At 57.3% G+C, this 19,123-nt stretch overlaps 1 protein-coding gene across 2 annotated transcripts in view; it reads left to right on the forward strand.

Annotated features, from left to right (window-relative positions):
- The window catches only part of LOC111149240 (SH3 domain and tetratricopeptide repeats 1), a 34,933-nt gene extending 18,045 nt beyond the window's left edge, over nucleotides 1–16,888 (forward strand). The window contains exons 12-18 of one of the 2 annotated variants that reach the window (XM_022506196.1): nucleotides 515–2,179; nucleotides 4,167–4,347; nucleotides 5,277–5,427; nucleotides 6,529–6,651; nucleotides 7,326–7,476; nucleotides 7,691–7,887; nucleotides 15,712–16,888. In XM_022506196.1, the coding sequence (XP_022361904.1) occupies nucleotides 515–2,179; nucleotides 4,167–4,347; nucleotides 5,277–5,427; nucleotides 6,529–6,651; nucleotides 7,326–7,476; nucleotides 7,691–7,887; nucleotides 15,712–15,969 (2,726 nt within the window). In that variant the 3' untranslated portion in view covers nucleotides 15,970–16,888. Of the gene's footprint in view, nucleotides 1–514; nucleotides 2,180–4,166; nucleotides 4,348–5,276; nucleotides 5,428–6,528; nucleotides 6,652–7,325; nucleotides 7,477–7,690; nucleotides 7,888–15,711 lie in introns of those variants that run through there. The other variant, XM_022506197.1, reaches the window with a different exon arrangement.
- Nucleotides 16,889–19,123: the final 2,235 nt, after the last annotated feature.

Consider the following 19,123-nt stretch of genomic DNA (forward strand, 5'->3'; position numbering starts at 1 on the left):
GGAACACAGATGTCGCTGTCCTCCAGCGGTACAGGTTTCATCCGTTCTGTGGGTGGCTTTTGAACACGTGCTGACCCATTGCTCTGACTGGCTGGTAATGATTACATGGGGGTCCTGCACCTGACAAGAGTCACCCCCCAAGCACTGGGAAGTCCCTCAGAGGCAGCTGTAGCTGGGAAGATGGACATCTCTGTCCATTAAGTGGCTTTAATTCTTTCTGGAGGGAAAGAACTCTGAGTGATCACTCAGAGTGCTTTCAAATGAGAAGCATAGGAAGGGGTTCACTGAGTGAAAAGCTTAGCCAGAGGGATCCCTATTCTTGTAACCATGACTGAGTTCCCACTGAGCACTGGGTGCTGGGCTCTGGGCTCAACCCTTCATGTAAATTTCGATTCCTGGGTAGGGGAGACTCAGGCAATACCTGATAGGGACCCTGAGGCTCGGAGGGCTGTCTCTACCCCAGCCTAGACCCAGATCAGACTTTAATCCATCCGGGGGTTTTGGTGCTTTGCAGAAATGCCTCTGCCTGGCCTGCACCCAGATCCATGTGAGACCCTCCAGAAGGTGAAGAATGTTCTAGAACAATGCAAGTCCGGCCAGGGCTGCCCTGAGGAGCCAGTGTCCTGGGGTCTGTGCATGGCGTCCAGTGGTACAGCCTCCCTGCACAGTGAGGAGCCCTCCTTCTGCTTGGACTCAGGGGCTGACTGGGCCCACCCAGAGGTGCTGGGCTCACTGCTGCTGTTCCTGGACGCGCCTGTGTATGAGGCCTGCTTCCGTGGCCTATATGACCTCTCCCTGCCGGGGCTGAGCACGCTGTTCCCGGGCTTCACCGACGAGGAGGAGCTGGCCGAGCACCTGGCACAGGCCCGGGGGGCGGCCAAGAAGGCCGGCTTCCCCATGGCTCTGGCCAGGCTCTGCTTCCTCCTGGGGAGGCTGTGCGTGCGCAGGCTCAAGCTGTCCCAGGCCCGCGTGTACTTCGAGGAGGCCCTGGGGGCGCTGGGTGGCCACTTTGGCGACCTCTTCCTCGTGGTGGCCGTGTATGCCAACCTAGCCACTGTCCACCTGAAACAGAAGAACAGGGACAGGTGTGCCCAGGTGGTCCCCAAGGCCTTGGCCCTGCTCCTGGGCACGCCCAGCCACCGGTGCAGCACCGAGGCAGAGTCGCCGCTCCTAAGGCTCGCCCTGCGGCGGGCCATCCTCTGCCACAGCCCCCAGGCCGAGGCCCGGGCCTGCTTCCTGCTGGCCAAGCACCACGCCCGCCTCAAGCAGCTGGAGGAGGCCCTGCCCTTCCTGGAGAGGCTGCTACTGCTGCACGGGGACGTGGGCGCCCCAGAGGCCGCGTGGCCCGTGGATGGCTACCTGCTCCTGGCAGACATCTACGGCCGCCAGTGCCTGCCGCACCTGGCACTCGGCTGCGTCCGGGGGGCCTCGCTGCGGGCCCGGGGCTCACCGGGCAGCGCACTCCGGAGTGTGGACCTGGTCCTCCGAAACTCACCCCGGCTGCACCGGCCGCCCGCCCAGACGGCACTCTACCTCAGGCAGGCTCTGGCCTCCGTGGCCGCCAGCCCGAGCTGGGCGCTGCGTGGCCTGCTCTGTGCCAGTCTGGCCCAGCTGCACAGCCGCCACGGGCAACAGGCCACAGCCATCTCCTTCATGATGCAGGCCGTGGACATGGCCATGGGGGCCGGCAGCCACCTGGCCGTGGACTACATAGTGGCGCTGGCCTGGCTGTATGTGCTTTGTGGCCAGAGCATGGTGGCCCTGGACATCCTTGAGTCCATCCTGGACATGGCCGTGGCCAACGTGGACCAGGAGGGCGTGATCGCTAACATGGTGGCTGTGGCCCTGCGGAGGACAGGCAGGACCCGGCAGGCGGCTGAGGGCTACTACCGTGCCCTGCGGGTGGCCCGGGCCGGGGGCCAGCTGCAGAACCAGGCGGTGGTCCTAGCCAACTTCGGGGCCCTGTGCCTGCAGGCCGGCGCAGAGGGCCTGGCCCAGCACTACCACCGGGAATCTGTGACGCTGTTTGCGCGGCTGCCCAGCAGAGAGTGTGGCCCGGACCTCACCTGGGTGCTTCTGCGGCTGGGCCACCTGTACACCCGCCGGGCCCTCGCCCGGCAGGCCAAGTGCTGCTACGAGTGGGCCTTCCTGGTCGCTGTGGAGACGGACCACGTGGAGGGTAAGCGTCCGCCACACCTGGCTCCTGGCCCCATGCGTCCCCCCAGGTCCTGACTGCGCACGCCGGTGTCCTGGGAGATAACGTGTTATCTTCCCATTGCTGCCTGGAGCACACCCACCTGGGGTTTGCGACCCGGAGGCAAGCGGTGGTTTTTCCACCATCCAGGGTGTTGAATGATGGAAGCTCTCAGAGTATGCCAGGCTCCGTGTCAGCTCTGCCAGAAAGGGCACCCACATGGGCTGGTGGCCAAGTGTGGGAACATGATGCCCAGGTCACAGGAGGCACAAGAGCGGGGTACTCCCTGTGATGATGGGAGGCTCCTGGCCCTGGCTCTGGGACCTGAGGGTTGAGCCACACGTGGGGTGGAGGGCAGGCAGAAGGTGCCATCTGTGCAAAGGCCCTGGGGTGAGTAGGCTGGGCCATGCAGGGAAATGCAGTGTTTGGGATGGGTGTGTTGGATGGTGGGTGATGCAAACCTTGGCTGAGGGTTAGCCAGGGGCTAGGGAACCCAGACTGTGGCCTGGAATTTTCCCCAAGAGCACTGGGGAGCCATTGAGGGATACAGGACTCTCACTGAACCTGGAAGGGGACCCTCTGGACCTAGGAGGAACCAAGAGCTGGGTCCCCAGATGTGCCCTGCAGCCTCAGGCAGGTCCTGGCTGTGTTCACAAGGCTTCTGTCCCCCTCCCTCATGCTGAACCTCGGGGACACTGAGAGTCACGCTGAATCCTCTGTGAGCTGGTTTCAGTAGCCTCTCTCTCCCCAGGCTTGTCTGTTTTATCGAGGTTGACCTTTGTCAGCATCGATCGCCCATCTCTTCTGTGATCCTTTCTTTTCTGTAAGATTGGTGCTGAGGTCCCCCTTTCGCTGCTAATTCTAACAATTGACAGCTTTACCTCTGGTCTGCTAAAGAGGAGTCCACTTTGCCCATCTTCCCAAAGATTCATCACTCAGTTTCTTTCTTTTTCTCTCGGTTTTTCTATTCTCCCTGTTACTAATTTCTTTGCTCTGGAGCCTCTGTTGTTCCTTCCTTTTGGGTCTAGTTACTTCCTCTTTTTCTTGTTCCCTAAGGTGGACATTTTTTATCTGAAATTTTTCGTTTTCTTCCTTTTTAACATAGGCGTTTATAGCTATTAAGTCCCTTTAAACGCTGCCGTCCTGCGTCCCGTAGGTTTGGGTACGTTGTCCTTTTATCTCCACTCATGTCCAAAACCCTTCGATTCCTGTTGTGATGCCTTCTGCCGGCCGCGGGCTGTCCAGGAGCCCATTCTTCGTGCCTGCCTATTAGGGAATTTCCCGAACTTTCTTCCTACTGATTCCTAGTCTCATTCCATGCTTTTTATAAGACGTCTGTCCCCTCACAAGTCTTGAGAGTGGCGCTGGGATCCGGACAACAGGACGCACAAGATCGCATGGCCACGGGGTTGTTCTGGTCATCTGTGTCCTCTTCGATGTCTGGATAGGTTTAATTGGGGAAGTGCTTGACCGTTCTCAGCCCCCAGTTCAGGCAAGGCAAGTAAGGCTGTGGGCTTGGATCCTGGCTTCGTGAAGGAGCTGGAAGCCGGGTTGGAGTCCCAGCCCCGCCATGTGCTGTGTGCCCCAGACTCGGAACTCTGCTTCGGACTCCGAGTGCCCGCCTGCTGCATGGGGAGGCCAGTGATCCCTGCCCGGTCAGCATGGTGTGAAGACAGCTCCTGTCTGGCCAGGAGGGTTTTGGGAAGCAGAGAAAGGCAGGCCAGGACCCCCAGGCCTAAGAATTGTAGAAGTGGTCAGCAATGTGTCTATAGCATGTCCCGCCCAGGTTTATCACAGTGTGCGACCTTGAGCAGGTGGCGTTGCTTGTCTGGACTCAGATTCCCTGTCTGCCGTGACCCCAGCTGGAGGCGCAGAAGGAGCAGGCACAGAGCAGGGGCCTTTGAGCTCAGCAAACATCCCATGTCACTGCAGTGTGGGACAGTGATATCCTCTTCCTGTCTCCCCCGCCCAGGCCAGCTGCGAGCAGTCCAGCGGCTATGTCATTTCTATAGGACCGTCATGCCCAGAGAGGCCCAGTGCGTCGTCTACCACGAGTTCCAGCTCTCGCTGGCCCGCAGGGTGGCCGATAAAGTGCTGGAGGGCCAGCTCCTGGAGACCATCAGCCAGCTCTACCTGTCGCTGGGCACTGAGCGGTGAGGATGCCGGCCCCGATCCTGGGGCAGCCTCTCCTCGGGGACTGTTTCATTCCTAGTGTCAGTCAGGCTGTGAGCCAGTAGGCCTGGGGGGTCATCATGGCTCACAGGTCCCAGGACAGGTGTCCTCTGCCCACATACCTCCTGACCTCCCGGTGGAGGAAGAGTGAATTTCTGGGCCATTCTTCACGTCCTGGTGGCTTTTATAAGCCGACTGCTGCCTGCCCTGAGTCTCCTCTGGCCAGCACAGCTCTGAGCCGGGCAGCCTGTCCCCAGCAGTCCCCCCAGATGTCAGGATGGTGGCCGTGTGGACCTGAAGGATTCTTATCCCTGAAGAGGTAGCTGGCTGGCCCTCCTGCTTCCTGTGGGCAGAGTTCCAGGGTCACATGTCCTGGGTGACACTCACACTGAGCATCCTGAGCAGGTGGGGTGACAGGATGGCCCAGGGAGACCTCTGACCATACCCCCTGCAGCTGGGGACTCCCTGAGAGGCAGGGAAAGAGCCACAGGCTGATCTCGGCCTCCATCCCACACCCTTGGGCCTCAGCTTCATGACAGGTCTAATGGACAGTGACCTTGATCGATACGTCTCAAAGCGGGGTCCCCGGACCAGCAGCCGCTGCATCCCTGGGGAGTCTCCCGAGAATGCACCTTCTCAGGCTGTAGCCCAGACCCACTGACAGCAGGGTCCTACTATCATGGCCGAGTGTGAGAACCACTGGCCAGATGTTTGCTGAGTCTCCGCCTGGCGCTAAGGGTCCCAGCTATGGGCGGAGAGCTCGCATGCCCGTGTCTAGGGAGGGGGGTGCAGAGACAGGGTGGCCCGCTCCCCCTCCCTATGCCCTGCAGAGAGCCTGGTCCCCACTCAGGCGCTGGGAGGAGCCGCCCTGGCCCGGGAGCGTGCTCTGAGCGGCTGGCTCTGCTTTCAGGGCCTACAAGTCCGCGCTGGACTACACTAAGCGCAGTCTGGGGATCTTTATCGACCTGCAGAGGAAGGAAAAGGAAGCGCACGCCTGGCTGCAGGCAGGGAAGATCTACTACATTCTCCAGCAGAACGAGCTGGTGGACCTCTACATCCAGGTGCTGGGGCGGGGCGTGTGCTCACTCACCCTCCATCCCCGATCCGCTGCGGGCACCTGCTGTGTGCCAGCCCGCCTGTGCCATCCCCGCCCGGGGCCCCCAGCGCCCAGCATCTTCCACAACAATCCCAGCCCCCATCTGTGTGCCCGCCACCATGTTGGTATACAGCAGGTGCTTCCTCCATGCACAAGTGATGCGTTCCCTCGACTGACACACAGGATTCAGCAGCATGTGGCCTGTCTTCTTAATGCATTTATCATGGGAGCTCTGTTTCCAGCCGCGTTCCCAAACGTGACATGATTTGGAGTAAACTGGGAGGCTCGTGAGGCTCATGAATGTTTTCATTTTTGGGCACCTGCTGTGTATTTCCCTGGGCCAGGGGTCCAGGATCGCAGGTCAGCCGCTGGCGGCTGAGAGGGGGTGGCAGTTTTGACAGCTTGTGGCTCGGGGCTGTGGGCAGGGGTGTGGTGGTGCAGACAGGAGCCACAGGGAGGGTGAGCAGAGGCTGCTTTCTGTAGCAGGGTAAGTGGGGCTAGTGCCCACCTGGGAGGAGGGGCTCCCAGTGGTGGGAAACACAGGGGCAAAGGCCAGACGTGCATGGGAGTGTGGCAGGTCTGGACTGCCCATGGCGCCTAGTCCACTCTTGTCTGCTCACATGGTGTTTGCTGAGCACCTTGCTGGGCCCAGCAAAGAAGCGACATCCTGAGCAAGGGGGGTGACAGAATGGGAGAGACGGGAGGTGTGTGCGGGCAGGTGTTGCCATGGGCAGTGGAAGAAGATAGTAGAGGGGAAGCTGGAAGGGAGCATGCCAGCGTCTGGGAGCGGTTGGCAGGACTCAGAGCCCCCTCTGAGCTCAGTCGCAGAGTCCCAGACTGAGGGCCCCAGATGGATGGTGCTCCCCCGGGATATCGTGGGAGCTGATGTCTCCAGCTGCACAGGGTCTGGAAAGAGGCCAGTCCCCGCTGAGGGACAGAGATGTGAGAGAGGAAAGAGATACCCAGTGCATCCTCGGGATGCCCTTGAGGGTCTGGGGACAGCTGGGGAGGCTGTGAGCTTTCGACAGAGCACTGTGGTCTCATGAGAGTTTCTCCATGCCCACAGGTGGCACAGAATGCGGCCCTGTACACGGGGGACCCCAACCTGGGGCTGGAGCTGTTTGAGGCAGCCGGGGACATCTTCTTCAATGGGACCTGGGAGCGGGAGAAAGCCGTGTCCTTCTACCGGGTGAGCTGGGTGATGAGGGCGGGCTGGGGCATGGCCCCCCACAGGCCAGGGCCTAGGAGTGGGGCTTCATTTCTGGGTGCCTTCGCCTGGGGTGATCTTGACCCCCCACCCCCAACGTGGGAGGGACAGAGAAAGGAGGGACCATCTGAGGGACAGACACAGCTCTAGGCTTCCAAGCCCTCAAATAGCTGCGAGGCGAGCCCTGCTCCATCTTGCCGATGAGGAAGTCGAAGCTAAGGGAGGCACAGGACAGCACGTCAGTGGGGGGACTGGCTCCAGGGCTCTGAACTGTAGGAGCCTCCCAAAGAGGCCGGCTTCTCCCTACCCGCCCAGCTCCTGGCGAGCAGCTCTGCCCTGGGGACAGAAAAACGCATTTTTAGATCTCCGTAGGGGGTGGGTGTTGGACCCTCCCAGTCAGACTCTCATCGCCCAGGGGTGGGGAGCTGGGCTGAGGTTCCCAAGATGGGCCGTGGGTCGCACCCCAGCTTGTTCATGGCCCATTAGCCCTGGGGCCATCAGGGCCACTCCAAGCTGACCTTTCCCCGGGGACCGGAGCTGAATAAGATGCAGCAGGATGATGGGGTGGGAGCTCCCTGTGCACGTCCGGGGCTCTGGGGATTCTGGGCTGGGGCTGGCTGCGGCGGGTGAGGCCTGACCCGCTGCCTGCATGGCAGGATCGGGCGCTGCCGCTGGCCGTGACCACGGGGAGCCAGGAGGCGGAACTGCGGCTGTGCAACAAGCTGGTGGCCCTGCTGGCTGAGCTGGAGTTGCCCCACGAGGGCCTGGAGTTCGCCCACGTGGCCCTGGCGCTCAGCATCACCCGGGGTGAGCCCTGCATCCCTGCCCCAGCGGGGCCTTGGCCTCCGACCCCTGCAGGGTGGGAGCAGAAGGGGACAGTTCGGGAAGACTGTAGGGCTGCTTGGGGCTGTGGCCGTCCTCTCCCCTGCCGGGGGGCTGGGCTGAGTGGCCCCGAATCCGCCCCAGGGGGAAGCTTCGGGTTTCTCACGTGCGCCCTCTCCCCTCTCCCCTGCGTCCCTAGGGGACCGGCTGAACGAGCGTGTGGCCTACCACCGGCTGGCCGTCCTGCACCAGCGGCTGGGCCACGGCGAGCTGGCGGAGCACTTCTACCTCAAGGCGCTGTCGCTGTGTGCCTCACCCCTGCAGTTCGATGAGGAAACCCTGTACTACGTGAAGGTGTATCTGGTGCTTGGTGACATCCTCTTCTACGACCTGAAGGTGAGTGGGGGTCGGGGGGTAGGCTTAGGCACTGGGGTCCCTCTTGGCATGGGCTCGAGCCCAGACCCCCAGGACGGGGTCCTGCCCTCCAGTAGTGCTGGCCCCGGTGTGTCCCCGAGCTCCTGGCAAGGCGGAGAGGAGCAGGCACGGTCAGCAGACACTGTCCGAACTCACATACCGGCCAGGCCCTGCCCTCCAGAGCTCAGCGTCCCTGGGGTGCTGATCTGTGAACAGACTTTGGCCACCATGGGGTCAAAACAAAAAGGCATGTAATCAGGGGAGATTCCTGGAGGAGGCAATGCAAAGCTGAGTCTTAGCATTAAGTCAGAGTTAATCCCCCTAAAGCAGGAGGGAGAGAGGGACATCCCAGGGCGTCGGGCAGAAGTCAGTGCTATCCCCAGAGACCCACGCTGTAAGGTGCTACCCAAATCCTGGCACCTCCTCCAGGAAACCTGCCCTTATGGGCAGAGCAATTCCTTCTTGGAATCCTGAATCCCAGAGAGGGAAACGGGCTGGGGATGGGGTGCAACCTGTGGGGTTTGGCTTAGTTCCTGCCTTGTCGGAGCTGGAGGAGCTGGAGCTGGGCCCTTTCCCATCTGCTCCTAGCCCTGCAATGGACGTAGACCAGAGCCTGGAGGTGTCTCCCTCCCTCCCCTACACAGGCTGCTGCCCTATCGCCCCACCCTGGGTACAGCACTGCACTGCACAGTGTCCCTGCTCCGTGTTTGCTGAAGTGGGGGGCACCCCAGCTCAGGGCTGACTTTTTCCCCTCCCCCTCCCTGCTGAATGGCATCGAGGAGCTGGGTGCCTTTGGAAGACCCCACCCAGTTGGAGACCCATAGCTCCCTGCCTGGGACAGCCTTGGCTATGCACTAGTGACACCTTGTGGTCAGAGGTGGTCACTGCAGCCTCTTGCTGTGTTAGAGTCCTGTAGTTCTTGGGGAGCCTGTGGGCAGTGGTGTGTACTGCAACTTAGACTCACTGTCTTCCAGTCTGCATGATTAAGGCTCTGTGACATCCAGGCTCTGTGTGATCCAGGCTTTGTGTGTTCCAGGCTCTGTGCAATCCAAGCTCTAGTGATCCAGGCTCTGTGATTCAGGCTCTGTGCGATCCAGAATCTGTGTGATCCAAGCTCTGTGACATCCAGGCTCTGTGCCTTCTAGGCTCTGTGATGTCCAGGCTCTTTATCATTCAGGCTTTCTGCGATTCAGATTCTGTGCAATTCAGATTCTGTGCGATCCAGCCTCTGTGACATCTGGGCTCTGCGTGATCCAGGCTCTGTGTGGTCCAGGCTCTTTGTGAACCAGGGTCTGTGGGGTCCAGACTCTGGGACATACAGCCTCTGGGACATCCAGGCTCTGTGAATCCAGATTCTGTGTGATCCAGGCTTTCTGTCATGCATGACCTGTGACATCCAGCTCTATGTGATCCAGGCTCTGTGTGATGCAGGCTATGTGTGATACAAGATCTATGTAACCCAAGCCCTGGGACATCCAGGAACTGTGTGATCTGGGCTTTGTGTGATACAGGATCTGCGATATCTGGGCTCTCTGCAATAGAGGCTATGTGTCATCGGGTTCTGTGTGATCCAGCTCTGTGATACATGGGCTTTGTGTGATCCAGACTCTGTGCAATCGAGGCTCTGTGACATCAAGATTCTGTTATTTCCAGGCTTTCTGTGATACAAACTCTATGACATACGGGCTCTATGTGATCCACGTTCTGTGTGATCCAGGCTCTGTGCCATCCAGGTTCTGTGTGATCCAGATTCTAGGTGATTCAGGCTTTGAGTGATCCAGACTCTGTGATACAGATTCTGGGTGATTTAGGCTCTGTGTGATCCAGGCTCTGTGATATCTGGGCTCTGTATTATCCAGATTCTGTGTGAAGTAGTCTTTGTGACATGCAGGCTCTGTGTCATCCAGGAGCTGTGACATCCGACTCTGTGATCCACAGCCTGAGTGATCCAGGCTCTGTAACATCCAGGGTCTATAATATCCAAGCTATTTGTGATCCAGGCTTTGTGACATCCAGTCTCTGTGCAATGCAGTCTCTGTGACGTCAAGGCTCGGTGTAACCCAGACTTTGTGACATCCAGGCTCTGTGACATCCAGGCTCTGTGTGATCCAGGTTCTGGGTGATTCAGGCTTTAAATGATCCAGACTGTGTGATGTAGATTCGGGGTGATTCAGTCTTCGGTGATTCAGGCTCTGTGTGATCCAGGCTCTGTGACATTAGGGATCTGTGCCATATAGGTTCTGTGTGATTCAGGCTCTGGGTGATTCAGGCTTTGGGTGATCCAGGCTTGATGTGACCCAGGCTCAGGGTGATCCAGGCTCTGTGATATCCAAGCTGTGTATGAGGCAGGCTCTTTGTGATCTGGATTGTGTGTGATGCAGGCTCTGTGATATCCAGGCTCTCTGCAGTCCCTTCTTTGTAATATCTTGGCTCTGTTTGATGTGGGCTCCATGTGATCCAGGCTCTGTTTGATCTAGGCTCTGTGAGATCCAGGTTCTGTGTGAATCAGGCTCTGTGCAAACCAGCATCTGTCCCAAATATACCCTGTGTCATCCAGGCTATGTGACAAATAGCCTCTTTGATTTCAGACTCTTAATGATCCAAGTTCTGTGACATGCAGGTACTGAGTGATCCAGTCTCTATGCAGTACAGTCTCTGTGAAATCCAGGCTAGGTGTGATGCCATCTTTATGGCATGCAGGCTCTGTTCCATATAGGCTCTGTGTGATCCAGGCTCTGTGCCATCCAGGTTCTGTGTGTTCGAGGCTCTGGGTGACTCAGGCTTTGTTTGACCCAGGTTCTGTGTGATCCAGGCTCTGTTTGATCCGGGATCTGTGTGATCCAGGTTCTGGGTGGTTCAACTTTGAGTGATCCAGACTCTGTGATGGAGATTTTGGGTGATTCAGTCTCTGGTGATTCAGGCTCTGTGTGATCCAGGCTCTGTGACATTAGGGATCTGTGACATTCAAGTTCTGTGTGATCCAGGATCTGGGTCATTCAGGCTTTGAGTGATGTAGTCTGTGTGATCTAGATTCTGGGTGATTCAGTCTCTGGAGATTCAGGCTCTGTATGATCCAGACTCTGACATCAGGGATCTGTGCCATCCATGTCAGTGTGATCCAGTCTCTGAGTGATTTAGGCTCTGTGTGATCCAAGCTCTTTGACATCTGGGCTCTGTGTGATCCAAGCTTGGTGTCATCCAGGCTACAGGCTCTGTGTGATCCAGGCTCTGACATCCAGGTTCTGTGTGACCAAGGCTCTGGGTGACTCAGGCTCTGTTTGATCCAGGTTCTGTGTGATTCAGGCTCTGTGCCATCCAGGTTTTGTGTGATCCAGGCTCTGGGTGATCCAGGCTTTGCGACATCCAAGCTATGTATGAGGCAGGCTTTGTGATCCAGATTCTGTGTGACACAGGCTCTGTGATATCCAGGCTTTCTGTGACCCCCTTTTTGTGACATCTTGTCTCTGTTATATGTGGGCTCAGTAGATACAGACTCTGTTTGATCAAAACTCTGTGCGATCCAGGCTCTGTGTAATCCATGCTCTGTTCCATCCAGCTTCTGTGTGATCCAGAAATTTGGGTGATTTAGGCTTTGGGTGATCTAGACTGTGTGATTTTGATTCTGGGTGATTCAGTCTTTAGTGGTCCAGGCTCTGTGTGATCCAGGCTCTGTGACATCGGGGATCCATGCCATCCAGATTCTGTGTGATCCAGGATCTGGGTGATTCAGGCTTTGTGTGATTCAGACTGTGTGTGATCTAGGTTCTGGGTGAATCAGTCTCTGGGTTATTCAGGGTCTGTGTGATCCATACTCTGTGATCTGGGCTCTGTGTGATCCAGCTTTTGTGTGATCCAGGCTCTGGGTGATTTAGGTTTTGGGTGACCCAGGCTCAATGTGATCCAGGCTCTGGGTGATGCAGGCTCTTTGACATCCATGCTATATATTCAGCAGGCTCTGTGCCATCCAGATTCTGAGTGACTCAGGCAATGTGACATCCAGGCTCTCTGCGATCCCTTCTTTGTGACATCTTGGCTCCATCTGATGCAGGCTCAATGTGATCCAGGCTCTGTTTGATCTAGGCTCTGTGCAATCCAGGCTCTGTGTGAATCAGGCTCTGTTCAAACCAGTGTCAGTCTCAAACATGCTCTGTGCCCTCTAAGCTATGTGACAGCCAGCGTTTTTCATTTTGAACTCTTAGAGAACTAGGTTCTGTGACATGCAGGTACGGTGTGATCCAGGCTCTGTACAATCAGTGTGTGAATCAAGTTCTGTTCAAACCAGTGTCTGTCTCAAACATGCTCTGTGCCCTCTAGGCTGTGTGACAACCAGCATTTTTCATTTTGGACTCTTAGTGAACTAGGTTCTGTGACATGCAGGTACAGTGTGATCCAGGCTCTGTACAGTGTGTGATCCTGGCTCTGTGACATGCAGACTGTGTGTCATCCAGGATCGGTGACATCAGACTCTGTGTGATGCACGGTCTTAGTGCTCCATGAACTGTGACATCCAGAATCTATTATATCTAGGCTGTTTGAATTCAGGGTTTGTGACATCCAGTCTTTGTGCGATACAGTCTCTGTGACATCCAGGCTCAATATGATCCAGATTTTGTGACATGCAGCTCTGTGACATCAGGCTCTTTGTGTTCCAGACTCTGTTCCATGCAGGTTCTGTGTGATCCAGGCTCTAGACCATCCAGGTTCTATGGGATTGAAGCTCCTGGTGACTGAGGCTGGTTTGATCCAGGCTCTGTGTGAATCAGGTTCTGTGCGAACCAGCGTCTGTCCCAAACATGCCCTGTGTCATCCAGGCTATGTGACATCAGACTCTGTCCAATCCCTGGCCTGAGTGATCCAGGCACTGTGACGTCCAGGGTCTGTTGATATCCAAGATATTTGTATCCAGGCTTGTGAAATCCAGTCTCTGTGCGATACAGTCTCTGTGACATCCAGGCTTTGTGTGATCCAGACTCTGTTCCATACAGGCTCTGTGTAATCCAGGTTCTATGCTACCCAGATTCTGTATGATTGACTCTGGGTGACATAGGCTCTTTTTGATGCAGGTTCTGTGTGATCCAGGTTCTGGGTGATTCAGGCTTCGTGTGATCCAGATTGTGTGTGATTTAGGTGCTGGGAGATTCAATCTCTGGGTGATTCAGGGTATGTGTGATCCAAGCTCTGTGAAATCTGGGCTCTCTGTGATTCCAGTTTTGTATGATTTAGGCTTTGGCTGATCCAGGCTCGATGTGATCCAGGTTTTATAACACCCAGGCTGTGTATGATGCAGGCTCTGTTTGATCCAGATTCCATGTGACCCAGGTTCTGTGATATCCAGGCTCTGTGCTGTCCCTTCTTTGTGACATCTTGGCTCTGTTTGATGCGGGCTCAGTGTCATCCAGGCCTTGTATGATCTAGGCTCTGTGCGTTCCAAGCTCTGTGTGAATCAGGGACTGTGCAGACCAGGGTTTGTCCCAAACATGCTCTGTGTCATCCAGGCTATGTGACAAATGGCCTCTTTGATTTCGGACTTTTAGTGATCCAGGTTCTGTGACATGCAGATACTGTGTGATCCAGGCTCTGTGACATCATAGTCTGTGTGATTGAGACTTTGTATGATCCTGGCTCTGTAACATGCATACTCTGTGTCATCCAGGCGCTGTGACATCAGACTCTGCGTGATCCATGGCCTGAGTGATCCAGGCTCTGTGACTTCTAGGGTCTGTGATATCCAAGTTATTCATGATCCAGGCTTTGTGACATGCAGTCTCTGTACAATACAGTCTCTGTGATATCCAGGCTTGGTGTGATTCAGACTTTGTGACATCCAGGCTCTGCATGACCCAGGCTCTATTCCGTATAGGTTTTCTGTGTTCCAGGCTCTGTGCCATCCAAGTTCTGTGTGATCGAGGCTCTGGGTGACTCAGGCTCTATTTCATCCAGGTTCTGTGTGATCCAGGCTCTGGGTGATTCAGGATTTGAGTGATCCAGACTTTGTGTGATCTAGGCTCTGAGTTATTCAGTCTCCAGAGATTCAGGATCTGTGTGATCTGGGCTGTGTGACATCGAGGCTGTGTGATCCAGGTTCTGTGTGATCCAGGCTCTGGGTGATTCAGGGTTTGTGTGATCCAGACTGTGTGTGATCTAGGCTCTGGATGATTCAGTCTCTGAGTGATTCAGGGTCTGTGTGATCCAAGCTCTGTGACATCCGGGCTCTGTGTGATGTAGGTTCTGTTGCATCTCGACTCTGTGTAATCCAGGCTCTGTGTTTTCCAGGCTCTGTGCCATCCAGGTTCTCTGTGATCCTGGCTCTGTGACATATTGGCTCTGTGTGATCCAGGATCTGGGTGATTCAGGATTGATGTGATCTAAGCCCTGGGTGATCCAGGCTCTTTGATGTCTAGACTCTGTGATGCACGCTCTGTGTAATCCAGATTCTGTGTGACCCAGGGTCTGTGACATCCAGGCTCTGTGCAATCCCTTCTCTGTGACATCTTGACTCTGTTTGATCTGGTTTCAGTGACATCCAGGCTCTCTGCCATCCAGATTCTGTGTGATCATGGATCTAGGTGATTCAGGTTCTGGGTGATTCAGGCTCAGTGTGATCCAGGCTCTGTGTGATCTAGGCTGTGGGTGATTCAGGCTCTATGTGACCCATGCTCTCTTTGATCTGGGCTCTTATCTGGGATCCTGGAACCTACAACCCCCTCTGACCTAGGGATCCTGCATGCTCCATGTCTTTGCCTGCTGTCCCAGGCTAGGCTCTGGGCTGGGCCTTTCCCCGAATAGGAGATGCAGAGGCTGGGGTCTGGCATGACTGTGGCCCACCTCACCTGCACTCCTTATACCCAGAACCCGCAGTCATCTGTGATATGTCCTCCTGACCCATGGGTCATCTGAGGAAGGAACCACATAGAGATTAGAACCCCAGGTTCTGTGCGATTAATGACTAAGTAACTCTGCGGAAGAAGGGGGAACTGAGGCTGGGGAGGTGAATAAGCTTGTCCAAGATGGGAGTCAGGGAGCCAGGCCCAGAAGTACCTGACCTGATGCTCAGGTTCTGGGGGCATTCTGGGGACCTTAACCTTCCATGGTCCCATGGGGCAGGAAGGAAAGGTCCCTGGGCCTGGGAAGCTGGGGTCAAGGGGCTTCTCAGCTATGCCATGACCGCCATCAGCACCATGTCTGTCTTCACCATGAGCCAGTCTTGGAATTCCATCAGGGGCCATGGGTCGACTTCATCACCTCCAGCAGACACCCAGGAAAGAGAGAAGCTCTTTCCTGCACCCCTGTACGGAGAAGACATGCACACATATGTACACAAGTACACACCACTACCCAGCTGCCTGCTGTGGCCAGTTCCTTTGTTGGGGTGTCCCCTCCTCCAGGAAGCACTCCATTCTGCCCCAGGCTCACTCAGGAGCCTCCTGGTGCTCCCACAGGCCACTGGTCACCCGGTGGTCAATGTCGCCCCAAGACTCAGCCATGGTTCCCGCCCTGCACAGGGTCCAGTGTCTGGTGGGGGATCGGGAGTGTTTGTCGAATCACGACGTATACCTGCTTTGATTTTCTCCTGAATCCTCTCTGTGCAGGGCAGCGAGGAGCCAGGGCTGCCAGCGTTGGGCTTGTCCTCTGTTCTGGGAGCCATCTCAAGGGTTGGAGGGAAGGGTAGGGTCTGGGTTTCAGAGTGGTTCCTTGAGAGGGTCTGGGGTGGGCCAGCCGGGGAGGTGGGGCACAGAGTCGCACTTCCCCGCCCGCACCCAGCTGTGCATTAGTGTAGAGTGTGGCTAAACGCCTTCTCTCCTTCAGGACCCCTTCGACGCAGCCGGGTACTACCAGTTGGCGCTGGCAGCGGCTGTGGACCTGGGCAACAAGAAGGCCCAGATGAAGATCTACACGCGCCTGGCCATCATCTACCACAACTTTCTGCTGGACCGAGAGAAGTCCCTCTTCTTCTACCAGAAGGCCAGGACCTTTGCCACTGAGCTCAATGTCCGCAGAGTCAACCTGGCCCCAGCGCGGTGTTGGGGGCGGGCACCCTGGCTGGTTGCCGGCCCCCCACCCTGAGGTCCCTGTCTCCATGAGAGTGGGCTGCCTGCTTCTCCTAGTATCTCTGTGAGGCTCCTTTTCTGGGAAATGGAGGCACAGAGCAGGGGGTCATAGTACTCTGTGTCCATTATTTTATGGGAACGTGCTCGTGCCTGCAAGGCCCCCTCCCCTGCTCCACCTCCAGGGCAGTGTCCAGGGACCAGGCCCCATGCCCGGGGACCCACCCTGCTGCTACACCTCGTCCGCGGCCATGAACTGGAAGGACTGACCCGGGCCAGGGCCCCCTGCTGGCCCCACACCCCAGTTTCCCTGCATCAAAGCAGAAGCCAGCTATGGGATTCCCTGGGCGTTTTCTCCCTTGCCCTTGCCATCACCATGTGTCCAGCTCTGGCTCTGCCTCTAGTCCTCAGGCTGACCTCTCAGGGGCTGCATGGTTGCGACTGTTAGTGTCTCCATTTCAGTGGAGGAGATGGAGGCACAGAGAGGGTAGGTGCCCAGCCCACCATCACACAGCCTGTAGGTGGGGCAGAGAGCATCAAGGGCCGCCTGCCTCAAGGGATGTGTCCACGGTGGGACACAAGAGTGGGTCCGAGAAGAGGGTATTAACACGTCAGTGTCCCTCCACCCCTTCTCCGTGTCCCGAAGGCAACAGAAACAGGGAAGGGGGAAGGTGGTCCTAGCGCTCCCTGACCTGAGTGTCCGTTGGCCCGCCCCACCAGGTCTGTGAGGGGTCTGCTGCTGAGCCTGTTTCCAGGTCATTGGGGTCGCCAAGCACCAGGAATCTTCGATTTACACGCAGGGAAACCGAGGCTCAAACAGGCCATGGATCTCCTGGCTGCCTGTCACCCACACGGCGTTATTTCAATCTCGTCTTTTTTTTCCTTTATTTATTTTGTTAAGTAAGGTGGAATACACATAAAATTAGCCATTTAAAGTGTTCAGTGGCATTTTGTGTATTTACAGTGAAGAGCAACTTCCCCCTCTGCCTGTTTGGGAAACCTCCCTCACTTCCCCCATGGAAACCTGTGCCCCGAAAACATCACTCCCCATTCCCCCTCTGTGAGACCCTCCTTCAGCAGAAGGGGAAACTGAGGCCAGCAGAGGGACTGGCTGGTGGGGGCGCAGAGCTCTGGGTTTGGCTCCAGGCCCAGGAGAGGCAGCAGACCCTGGAAGGCCCCAAGGAAGGGGGGGCAGGGGTTCTCTACCAGCCTTCCTGTCCCTGGGGTCCAGGGAGCCCCCAGCTCCTGCCCTGCTCAGAGGTGGCCTGCAGGCCTCATCCTGGCCACTCCGCCAGGGGGCAGCAGAGAGCCTCCCAAAAGCTGGCTCAGTCCTGACCCCAACCTGCCCTCTTGGGCTGGGCGCAGAGAGCGGGGGAGGCTGCAGGGTAATTGAAAACAGGACCGTCTGATTACCCACGCTGGCGCGGAGGCCACGGCCGGCACAGTGACCCCCAGCACAGATCTCTGAGGTCACTGACCGCTGGGCAGAGCCTGGGCCTGGGCCTGTAGCCACCCCGTGACGGGTGGGACCTGCTGGCCAGGCCAATTGGGGCCCAACGCCTGCCTGGGAATTCGTACCTTCCCTGACCTTCCTGGAGCTGTCACCCCCGCTGTTCCTGTCTGGAGGTCCCTGCCCCCACCCCCCACCCACTGTGACCTAGGGCTCCGGGGCAGCAGACCCGCCAGTCTGAGGGGAGCTGCAGTCATCCCCACCCTGGGGATCTGGGGTGAGTCCATTTCTCTGAGCCCCAGTGTGGTCAGCATTTAAATGCGACTAATGACCCCGGTGCGGGGGGGTCGAGTGAAGGTCCACAAACCAGAGGTCTCAGAGCCAGATCAGGGCTGAGACTCCCCTGTTTGCTTCCGACGATATACTTCATACCGCAGGAAGAGCGCCAGCAGCCATGGGCTTCAGAGCTCTGAAGGCTGAGTCATCTGCTCAAGTAGCAAGGCTTCTCAGACCCTCAGTCTCTTCTTCATCCGTAACCAGAGCAAACCCCACCTCAGGGTCCTGAGAAGGAGGAGCGAAAATGTACCAGGAAAGGGGGCCGGGGGGGGAGCTCGCAGAATCAGACAGTCACTCCCTTCATTGTGGCCAAAGCAAGGAGGGGGTGGGCCGAGCCCTAAGCAGCAGCCCCCCTGTCAGCAGAGTGGGTATGGAATGGGCCGGTGCCTGGCTCCTATGCACCGAACAGGCACCCAGTCTAGGAGCCCCATGGCCCTTGCTGTAGAAGGCGGCCCTACTGGGCCCATCAGGTAACCAGGCCATGCAGGTTCACCGGACCCCAGTGGAGCAGAACTACTCAGTTACTCTGTTAACTACTGCAGACTCTGCTCAGGCCTGAGCCACGTGGGGAGAGGGGAATGGACCCTCCAGGATGAGCCCCTGTCCCTTGTCGGGGGTCCCTGGAGCCTCTCTCACCTGCCTCCCCAAACAGAGAAGGAAAGTGACCTGCCCAGGGTCACACAGCCCCACGTCCTAATGTCAGGGTGCTGGAGCTCCTCCCCAGCATGGCTCTCTCCGCCCTCCTTGGAGACCACGTCTTTCTCTGCACAAGCTTCATACGAGTGACAAATGTTCACCCAAGTCCAGGTTGGCCTCCGGCTTTGGACAAGGAAATGCAGAGAGAGGGATGGTGACAGTCCCAAGGATGCTCAGCATGTGTCCCCATCACCTCCTTGGAGCGCCAGTAGCCCCACGGCCTCCAAAAGGGGGGCGGGCAGGGGCGCAAGACATAGGTGTGCCTGTTGGGAAGCTGGGCTCTCTCCAGTGCAAGGACTCCCTTCCTATGCCAACGGGCCTTGTCCCCTGTGCGCTCGGTTTCCTGGCATGTGGGAGGATGGAGAGAGGGAAATCCAGGCATCGGGAGCCCAGACTCTGGGCCAGCCTCCAGCACAGCTGCGGGTTTTCCCTTCCCTAGCAGAGGGCAATCTCCTGGACGGGTTCGCATCTCTGGGCAGCTCTGCAGAGCCTCGTTCCCTCCACAGGCAGCCCGGCCCTCTTCATTCACTGCTGGGCTCCCCAGGCCAGCCCTCACCTCCAGCCAGAACCAGAAACATTTCACAACCTCTGTGGCTTTGGTCCGCGTTCACACAGCCTCCCGGGAAGAGGGAATGTGGCGCTAGGGGTGTCTCCGGGAAAGAGCATGTCCCTTCCAGAACACACAGGGTGG

This window comes from Enhydra lutris, unplaced genomic scaffold (genome assembly GCF_002288905.1).
Source record: "Enhydra lutris kenyoni isolate GAN:26980312 unplaced genomic scaffold, ASM228890v2 scaffoldscaffold21, whole genome shotgun sequence".
Lineage (NCBI taxonomy): Eukaryota > Metazoa > Chordata > Mammalia > Carnivora > Mustelidae > Enhydra > Enhydra lutris.